At 33.2% G+C, this 10,548-nt stretch overlaps 1 protein-coding gene across 1 annotated transcript; it reads right to left on the bottom strand.

The window, feature by feature from the left end:
• Positions 1-3,540: 3,540 nt before the first annotated feature.
• On the bottom strand, positions 3,541-10,108 carry LOC122134953. The gene is made up of 7 exons (XM_042712288.1): positions 9,980-10,108; positions 7,005-7,340; positions 6,259-6,335; positions 5,988-6,177; positions 5,506-5,616; positions 4,965-4,990; positions 3,541-4,487 (listed from the first exon to the last, which is right to left on the bottom strand). The coding sequence occupies exons 1-7, from the start codon at positions 10,023-10,025 to the stop codon at positions 4,398-4,400; spliced, it is 876 nt and encodes a 291-aa protein (XP_042568222.1). The 5' UTR covers positions 10,026-10,108; the 3' UTR covers positions 3,541-4,397.
• Positions 10,109-10,548: the final 440 nt, after the last annotated feature.

Genomic DNA, 10,548 nt, shown 5'->3' with positions numbered 1-10,548 from the left:
CTGAACTGAAGTAACTGAGCTACCTAATCGATTTCAAACTGTCAAATGTTAACTCGCTGACACTGACAGCTATAGCCTACTTCCCCACATTAGCTAAACATTTGTATACTGTAACATACACACGGCATGGTATAATGCGTGTATTACTAGCACAGGTGTAAGCGTATGGATTGTTATGCTAAAAATTGCGAACCGATCTCTCTAGTCTGATTAACTGGTAGCCTGAAGCCTTATTAACTCACACATCTTCTCATAAAATGTATTCAGAGCAAACAACCCGGATGTTAAAAACCCTAAAAACTTACTTCAAATATATTTTTTATTATAATTCTTCGGTGTTGCAACGATTAACATTAGCTGCCATTGGGAAAAAAAAAAAGTTTAAAAAACTGAGAAAAAAAGAAAATTACATACATTTCAATGATTTCAGAGCATTACGTTTTTTATTGCTTTTTTGTTTTTCTTTGTTCCAAGAGATTTACATATAATAAAGTCGTTTATAAAATGTGCAAAATTTGGTTTACATTGAGCCCACTTTTCTTATGTTTATGGAACTTTTCCTAACAAACAAATTGTATAATATTGTCTTTACAATTAAAATTTTTGTTTTCTGTACAAAAAATACATCAAATATATACAGATTTTATCATAAATTTTCTGTTAATATAGAATTCCAAATCTTTCCCAAAATAACTCTTGAGTAAATACAAAAAAAAAAATAAAATCGTGAGTTAATACAATAAAAAAAGATGCAAAATAGTTTATTTTCTTGACTGCAAAATTCACAGGTATATGAAATATCTTGTGTTTATAAGGATAAATTCTATGAAGTATTTTGTGAGACACTTCCTTAATTGTGTTATTGATACAAAAATTATTTGCCCGTTTCCATGCTTCTTTATTTGGTAATATCTCTTGGGTTACACTGTAAACCCTAATAAGTTGATTATTTAATAAGTAGAATTCAATATTAAATCAATTTTTATCATAAATTCATAAATCAGCTAGTCTTGACTTGCAATACTATCCTTGATTAGCATCCAGAACTATAAGAGCAGTACGGAATCTTTCTTAAATATCACAGCTCATATTAGGATAAGGTGTTATTCTCTGCCTGGTAAAGGTTACATTTGTTGTATTTCTCTGTAAAGACTGCATCATACATTTGGTGTTTCCTACAAGCAGTGCTTATACTGGAATGTCCTCTAGTGTCAAAACCAGGAACTGACAGTTTCAAAAACTAAAAACTTCAACTTAAACCTTTCATCTTTGAAATCACATTCCAGAATATACAGACACACACAAAAAACTCGAATAACTCAGTTTAAGTTACTTCAGATATTACTCGATACACATTTTTTCCAAAAAAAAAAAAAAAAAAAAAAAAAAAAAATAATATATAATATATATAGATCAATATATATATTAATGTGAGTCAATCAGATATTTAATGTCATTTAAAAAAAAAAAAAAAAAAAAAAAATGTATAAAAACATACAGAAATATAAAATTATAAAAAAAAAAATATATAAAATCAGAGGATAAGACTTTACAAGAGGACTGTACAAAAATACAGCTAAACTGATGACAGCAGCAGATAATATTTCACAAATGTTGGGTTCACAAAAACAATGTTATGGTTTCAGGATATATAGAAAACAAATGCATGAAGACTATAAAAAATACAGTACAAGTGTTTTGTTCAGTACACATCATGCTGTAACACTTTTCCTGAGAAACAAAGCATGTTTCATATGCTATTTCATCATTCAAACACAACCCACATTTATAGATACTAACATGGAACGTAATAAACACTCAGTGAAATGTTTCAAATTACATTAAGTAAATTATTTGTCAAGGTGATTAACTGGTTGGTGGTCTAGCATAAAAATTATTGATCTTAATGGCAGCTTGTTTGGTAAAATGCTGGAGAAGTAAAAAAAAACATTCTTTAGTTTATTAATAAAGAATTATTATATTATGTTGTTTATGTAAATATTATTTATTAGCAGTTATTGCATCATGTTTTTTTGTGTATTTTCTGTTGCAGCTGTGTGGGCAACATATGAATGTAAACAGCCAGTGCTAGCAGCTGTAAGTGAACGTCCCCAAATGGGACAAAATAACTGACTTTCACTTTCCACTTCTCCTAACTCACAGAGCCTATCTTCCTCTTTCGTTTCCTCTTCTGGGATTTGAGAGAATCTCCCAGTTTCAAGAGTCAGGGGGAGAATCACACTACACAGCTGGGCAATCATGGATCTTTGATTTCTATTTAAATTTACTCCAACATAAATATAGGTTTTACAGTGTAGCTCTTGGGACAATTCTGCAACTTCAATGTGATATTGAAAAAAAAAAAAAAAAAAAAAAAAAAAAAAAATTCCCCCAGCATTTTAAAGGGCACACATTACAATATTTTTAAGAAATTTGTCATTGTAAACTTCAATTTTTAATTCACTGTAGTACTGTGTTTACTGTAGTTACTGTACTGTATGTATTCATTTCTTCAAGTTAAACTCTCAAGCAAGGTTCAATGCCAATTTAGATTCAAATATTATCAAACATAACTCAAGTGAATTCAGGTAATAAAATACAAACTAATAAACAAATTACCATTACCATTGGCACATATAAATACAAAAAGAACAAAATACCAAAATGAAACCAGCTCTTCAGTCAGGTCTAACAACGTCTTTCTATCTGTCTTTTGTTGTTTGAATTGCATTAAAGACACAGCTGTCACTTTAAGACCGAGTGGGTCTGTGTTAGGTATATAGTTGGTTTATTGTTAATTTTTTTTCTTTTGTTTATTTATAACCAACTGTTCATGAGGATACTCGCCAAGACTGGTATTTTGACATATTTATCCTTAAAGTGCAAGAACATGTGAAATAGAGCTCACTTCAGCATTCGCGCACTCTCTGAGAATCAGGTCTCTGTATCGGTGCACAAAGCAGACGTACGTCTGCAAGATGTCTGTTAAAGATCACTTCATCTAGACAGCATCTGCTGTGTACAAACATCTGATAGACGTCTAGAAGATGTCAGTTTTACATATATTCTAAATCATAAACAACTTACAGACATTTTCTAAACGTCTATTTGACATCTGATAGGAAATGTCCTCCAGATGTATTGCAGATGAGCAAACACTCTAAAAATAGGTCTTGCAGATGTAAATGCAGACGTCTCGGTGATCTGTGTGTGCTATCAGGGCAGTAAACAGTGTGTGAGTACCGAGTTCTCTGTTGTGTGCTGTTGCATGTATGTTTAAACTGACCAGATAAAAACATGCAGCGTCAACTTAACCGAGCAGCATTGACTCGCTGACAACAGAGAATAACGAAAATAAGTGAAACTGATTAGACTGTGGTGGACCATAACACCATAACAGAAAGCTTCAAAAGTTGGTTATTTTAAATCGAACGATCAGAAAAAGCCCACAGACCAGCGGCGTAGTGCAAAAACGGTTTTAAACCATGATGCCTGAGAAACGTGCAAATTTTGCACAAGAGTTATGATAACACCATGTCTTAATCTCAATTATTCAAAGTGAAAGTATTAACGCTGCATTAACGGCGCATATTCTCCCAGATACAACAAAAGACTAATCTACTTCAACATATGCTGATAACGGCACATAACTAATTATTCCATTAATATTTACATAGTGAAATATTTACATTAATATTTACATAGTGAAAAAAAATAAATTGCGTCAAACCGGTTGTTTTTGAAAGTCGGTGCTAGAAATAAAGCTGCTCTTAATTTTCATTGATGACTGCAGTGTTAATCATTTTAATTATACGCCTATTAATTCATTGTATAAATTAATAGACCTGTTTTAAAAGACCTTTTTAAAACATTTTCAATGAGTAGTAAGCTAATAGCCTAAAATTTCATTATCCACAGCATGTCAGTTATGCAGTGATGTGCTATGAAATTATTGCGGGGTAAATTAATTGTAATTTAATAATAAATTAATCTAATAATAACGGCCTACATTAACTGGAAATTCCAAATCCTCTTAATATTTCCAGTATTTAATGCTTTTGACAATATCTCAGGCTATAGTTGACACATTATACGACGCATCTCAGCACGGGGAAATTCAAGTTTATATAACTTTATATGAAATTTTATATGAAATTGGTGTTGAGGTAAAATTTCACTTGGAACTGGTAGAGACTCCTAAAATCTTGCTATTTCTCTGAGCAACGAGAGATTGTCGTACGCTCAAGAGAAGATTGAAAATGATAAAATCTCTCTTGTTCCCATCCTCTCTTCACTTTCCATTTCAGTCAAAGTATCAAAATAATACTAGATCTCAATGGCAGCCTCAGGCTCGATCTCAGTCTGATTAGTGGACGAGTCACTGGTAGTGTTCGTCACTAGAGCATCAGTGTGCTTACAGGATCTCTCACAGCATCGTCCATCAGTGGAATATCACTCTGATTAGTGGACAAATCAACACCATTCACCTGTAAGAAAACATTCACAGAAGGTAAAAGAAAAGAAGAGGACTAATGACACACAAAGAATACTAGACTAGGAACTGTAATTGTGTCTTTCACTTGATGTTTGCAGAACGTATGGTGTTTTCTTTTCCTAAATATTAAACACCACCATAAATGTGGGATGTTTCTCTTAGTGAATCTGACGAATTTCACTATCATCTGTGCTGCAGTAATACACAGTTGTGGTCAAAAATGTAGGCACCCTTGCACTTTTTTTTAAATAATAATAAAATAACAAATAAAGCATTAAATATAACTGATAATAATAGAATTAAACTATTGTAATTCTATAATACAAAATGTCTCCACAACATTGTTTATGATGATGTAAAACAGTAAGAATGGCGCTGTCCTGATGAGTCAGTTATTATTGGTGTTTCAGTGTAATCTAATTCTGATTTTTTTGGTAGGCAAACACATTCAGTGCTCATAGTATCTCACCTGATCACTGTGCTCCAGCCTGGTGTCTGTTTAAAACAACAAGAAACTCAATTAAACACACATTACTTTGGTTAATTAGAATAATCTTTAAAAAAATCTTTACACACAATCTATCTTGTTAATTCAGATGTATGTTTAATCAGAGCTGGGTAGTAACTGATTACATTTAATCTAGATTACGAAATCAGATTGCAAAAACCAAGTGTACTGTAATCTGCTCATAATCAGATTACAGTTACTTTTTTGTTGCTTTTTGCCTTTAAAAACATGTATTCATTGCCCTGTATACACTGGACTGATTATAATAACTAATATGTACTTGAAGTGCAGACCTAACACAAATACAAGTATCAGAACAGGACGGAACAGATATTAAATGCCTCAAATCTATGGTGCAAAAAAACTTGATTTGTACAGCCCTAGTATTGAAATAAACAAGCTGTCGAATCATTTTATTGAACCAGGTTATAGAAACTGATTGTCTGAAAGAACCAATTTGCGGGAAAAGAATCAGACTTCCCATCACTGATGTAATACTCACCTTTCCTTCTTACTTGACGATGGCAACAAATCACAGATAAAGTCACCAGCAGCAGGACACTAACAGCAGCAGCACATATTCCTCCTACAGCAGCTGAAGACAGACCTGAATCTGGATCAGATAAAGACAGACAGTCACTATTACTAGAGAGCAACTATTTTTACCAGTGATTTTTACCAATGTGTTTTTCAAGTATTTACACTTTTCCTGGTTTAGTCATCATATGATATTGATTTTACTGATAAATGATGGAATCTGGTGAGTTTTGAAGTACAGTAGCTAAAACAGCATCACATCACTGTGAGCTGTCAGAAAAAGAGACTACTTTTAAAGTGAACTTTAGTCTTGTGAAGAGCATCTCTTGGTTGTGTCACTTGGTGTTAAGGTGATCTTAATTAAACACAATAAAAAAAAAATACTTAAACATTGAACTTTATTTGCTCAAATGAAAATTTATTTAGGCTACATAGAATTATACTCACTAATGACAGAAACATCGAAGCTCTTAATACTGCTGATGCTGTGGCGGCGAAGATTGGTGCTGCTGATCTGTAGTTTATAAAGTCCAGAGTCTGTGGTTCTGATGTTCATGATGGTCAGAGATCCAGTCTGATGATCCAGCTTCAGTCTGTCTCTGAATCTCTCATCACACTGATCATCTGTACAGATCTTACTCTGATCTCCAGTGATTTCAGCTGTTGGTGTGTTTGTAGTATGTCTCTTAATCTATTATTTTTTTGAGTTTTTTCTTACGTCAGGATCTAAAGTGACAGATTCTCCCTCCTTCACTGACTTTCTCTTTATTTCATCTCGTTCAGCAGCAGGAACACCTGAAACACAAACCAACAGATGCATTGCGTGAGTAACTCTAGATACCTTGTTATCCAAATTGTTTAGATTTTTAGAACATATATTAGATTATTTATGGTGCTTATGAAACAGCCAAAATAGAGTATTTGCATGTTTTTATTTACATGTTTGTTTGCACGTATATATTTTTGCATTTCAATCTGAACTAAAACAGCAGTCTAGAATATTATTATTATTAACAATAATAATAATTTTACCTAATCATTTTCATAACCCATTTGCAGGTGTTTTTTGGAATATTAAAACTATCTCAAATTTTGATATATTTCTTTGAAATTAATGGTTAAACATTAATAATTGAAAAATTGACAATTTTATAAAACTTTCAAATCAGGGTAGAAAATGCACATTGGAGGATAGTGGTTAGTGGGGCGTCCCTTTTGAAAATATACTTAGGGCCCCCAAAATGCTAAGGCTGGCCCTGAAAAACTGCCATTGTTATCAGAGCACAACTGCAAAACTAACCATTTAAACTAACAACTCATCTATATAAAAATATACAAATTAAAATTGAATTTTTTTTTTGTTTTGTATATATTTATTTTTTTTGTTTATGTGAGTTTACAGGAAAAACACAGAGTAAATGTTGTACTTGAAACCTGCTTTTTAACATTTATTAAATGACTCACCCTGAACAGCAACAGTGAAAATCAATACACTGTCACTGCTACTGTGTAGTATCACTAGTTTATAAAGTCCAGAGTCTGTGTTTGTGATGTTTGTGATGGTCAGAGATCCAGTCTGATGATCCAGCTTCAGTCTGTTTCTGAATCTCTCAGTACCTTCATTACACTGAACATCTGTACAGATATAACTCTGATCTCCAGTGATTTGAGCGATGCGAGTGTCATCAAAATACCAACTAATCTCTTCTTGTTGGCTTGTTTTAACATCAGTGTGTAGAGTGACTGAATCTCCCTCCATCACTGACACTGAAACACTGTCTGCAACACCACCTGATGCGCCTAAAGAAGAAATTAACAGAGAATTGTAAGACAAACAAAGACACACAACAAGAAAATGCAGTGAAAATGTTTTTTTTTTTTTTTTTTTTCTACAGATCATAGAGAAAAGTAGAGAAATCTGTCTGGATTCATAATGTAACATATACAAACAAACAAACCCTCTTTCTCTATACATGTCTTTCTGAATTCATGCAACCAACTATTTTCATGTCTTCAATATGAATACTTATGAACACTACTTTCAATATGAACACTACTTTGAGATGCAATATAATGTCATGCTTTTCTAGAAAATACTGCTTTTTTTGCTTTTTCTTTTCTTTTTTTTTTTTTTTTTTTTTTTTTTTAGCTTAGATTAGTTTAGTGATGGAATATTGTGTTTGATAAGGATCACACCGACACAGGGATAACATCAACTTATAGTCTCTTTTACTCAACCTCTCTGTTTCAGACCCCAGTAGACGAACACATACATTGGTCAGGCATTACAGAATGTTTTCAGCACAATCAAACTCAATGCATCACTGAACACTAACTCAATGCAGTATCAAACAACGCTTGTGTGAGAACACAACACGGACCATACTCATTTAGTGAGTGAAAACAATTAGATGTTTCTTCACAGGCCGCCATTCTCAAGTGCTATTGGCTTGTGCTACAGTCGGTCATTACAAAAAGGAAATTCAACCAAAGAAGTCACACGCTTAAAAATAAAAGCTTCGAAGAGGAGGGGCTTAAGAGAAGAAATTAACAAGAAATATGAGTGGGTGTATGAAAAGGCTTGTTTAAGATGGAAAACACATTGCATTAAAAATTATGAGGGTTGGGAGCTGCAGTGAGTGGAATAAAATATATGCAATCCAGATGGACAGATATCACTTCTAGTCTATCAGACAACTACAATTGTACAATTCATGCTCCATCCATTTTTAGATTGATTAAGGAACATTTTTTTTTTTACTCTGTAAAAACATGGCAAAGTTCACTTATCTTGTACAACAGTGGTTCTCCAAACTGTCCTCATTTTATATGCCCCCCCTCATCTAACACACCTGATTAAACTAATCAGCTCATTAGTAGGTAGAAAATTGCAAGGCTCCATTTAGGTCCATTTTTTTAGGCAGCGGCTATTTACACTAAGTGCAAATATATATAGATTCTATTTTCACTATGTTAAAATTGTACTAGCCTACTTATTGAAAATAGTGGCAATTATCTGCACCTCAGTATTGTAATATCCACTTATATGCAATATCCACTTATTGAGTGTAAATTTAAATTTTAATTCAAATTAATAAATGGATGCCACCTTATTGGGACAATAAAGCCCTCCCTCCACCTATCCTAACTCTACCCGATACTTTATTTTCAACTTTTTGATGCCACTAGAGCCGATGACTGTTAGCTGTAAATAGCTTCAGCCAACAAGGCGGGCTATTTGCACTTAGTGGCCTTTCCTCGCTAACTAACTTCCGTCTGGTTCACTCAGATGTACGTCATACATTTCACAAGTGACCACTGCTTGGCGGGGGATTCCCTCGAGGATAGTGCTTAGGGAAGTTGAATGTTAAATGCAACACTTTCCCTTGGGTGTCTGATGAGGGAGACATGATGCTTTTCCATCCAAAGTTGTGAAATTATCTTATGTGCAAAATTGGAATATGCATAAAACATTCATAAATAAAGTTTCTATCCAGCGAAACTATATTATAGCTACCGAACCAGTTGGCTCGGGCATTTTAGAATGACCAAAACAAAATTTTAGATGCTGTGCAACAAGATCAGTGCGCATTTCCATTCGTTATTTAAGGATTTCGAACGGGTTTTTTAGGGTTACTAAGAGTGTAATTCGTACGAATTTGTACGACCTCACTCGTACGATTTTATACGATTTGCCTAGACCCCAGTGACGGGTAGGTTTAGGGGCGGGGTTTGGTGTAGGTAATTCGTACAAATTCATACGAATGTGCAACTCGTAAAATACGTTAGTTCGTACAAATTCATATGAATTTGTACGAGTGTGGTCGTACGAATTCGTACGAATTAGCCACCTCGTAAAATATGTACGAATTGCCGTGAGATCGGGCTGCGCATTTCCATTCAGTCTTTTATGCAATATGCCAAAATGTGCGTAAAGATAGGTGGATGGAAACCAGCATGACATAAGAGAAGCACTTACAGTAGCCTGCTAGTATACTAGCCTACTATTAGTTAGTATTTCTGCCAAAGAAAGACACGATTAAATTGTAAGGTTGAAAATGATCAAAGAATTCCGATTTCCTGTCACAAACCTATCTTAAGTAACAAAAGGGCCATTTGGCATTCCTGAAGACACAGAGGTGCTGACTGTGATCAATGTGATCATCGGGGGTCTGCTTATTGTCAAATCTTTTTTCACTTGACCTGCATCATTCAGAAACCGAAACCGATTTTCCTTTTTTAACAACTGCGTCACACTTCGTTATTCGATTCTATCGCTTACCAGAACAGAAAATGTAGCACATAAATGATTACAATGCAATCACAACACACAGCGAGTCAAATACTAAAATAAAAATAACAAATTATATCGAATATTAAATGTTTAGCCGGTACAAAATGAAACTGGGAAAAAAGGCTTCAACATTTAAATGTCTCACCGTGGCAGAGCAAAAATATGATGCAAACAAATATCTGATTCTTCATTTTCAGGGATAATTTTTTAAAAAAAAAAATGCTGATAAATCAGTTCCCTTGGCAGCAGCTGCGACATGATAAGTTACATAACAGGGGCGTAACAGAGGCTGTCTTGGTGATGTCATAAGAATGACAATACTGCCTTAATTATAAATAAATAAATGTGCAAATAAATGTAATATATATATATATATATATATATATATATATATATATATATATATATATATATATATATATATATATATATACACACGCACACACACACACAAAAGAAAAGTAAAAATGCAAAACTAAATAATTATTTAGAATTTTATTTCCTTATTTATGTATTCTTTTCACTTTTTCCCACATTTATTTCCACTTTTACTTATTTTCACATTTATGCATTTATTTACGTATTAAATTATTTCTACATTTATTTATTTTCGCATTTATTGATTTCTACATTTCTTTGTCCGTAATGAGAAGGGCTTCAGAGTAGGCAAGGGGTAAGCTTTGAGGAGAAGGTGGTGTTTTGTGGTGGAAATAA

This window comes from Cyprinus carpio, chromosome A22, assembly GCF_018340385.1.
Source record: "Cyprinus carpio isolate SPL01 chromosome A22, ASM1834038v1, whole genome shotgun sequence".
NCBI lineage: Eukaryota > Metazoa > Chordata > Actinopteri > Cypriniformes > Cyprinidae > Cyprinus > Cyprinus carpio.
Note: the sequence above shows the minus strand (reverse complement) of the source record. Positions and strands in the feature narration are given on the sequence as shown.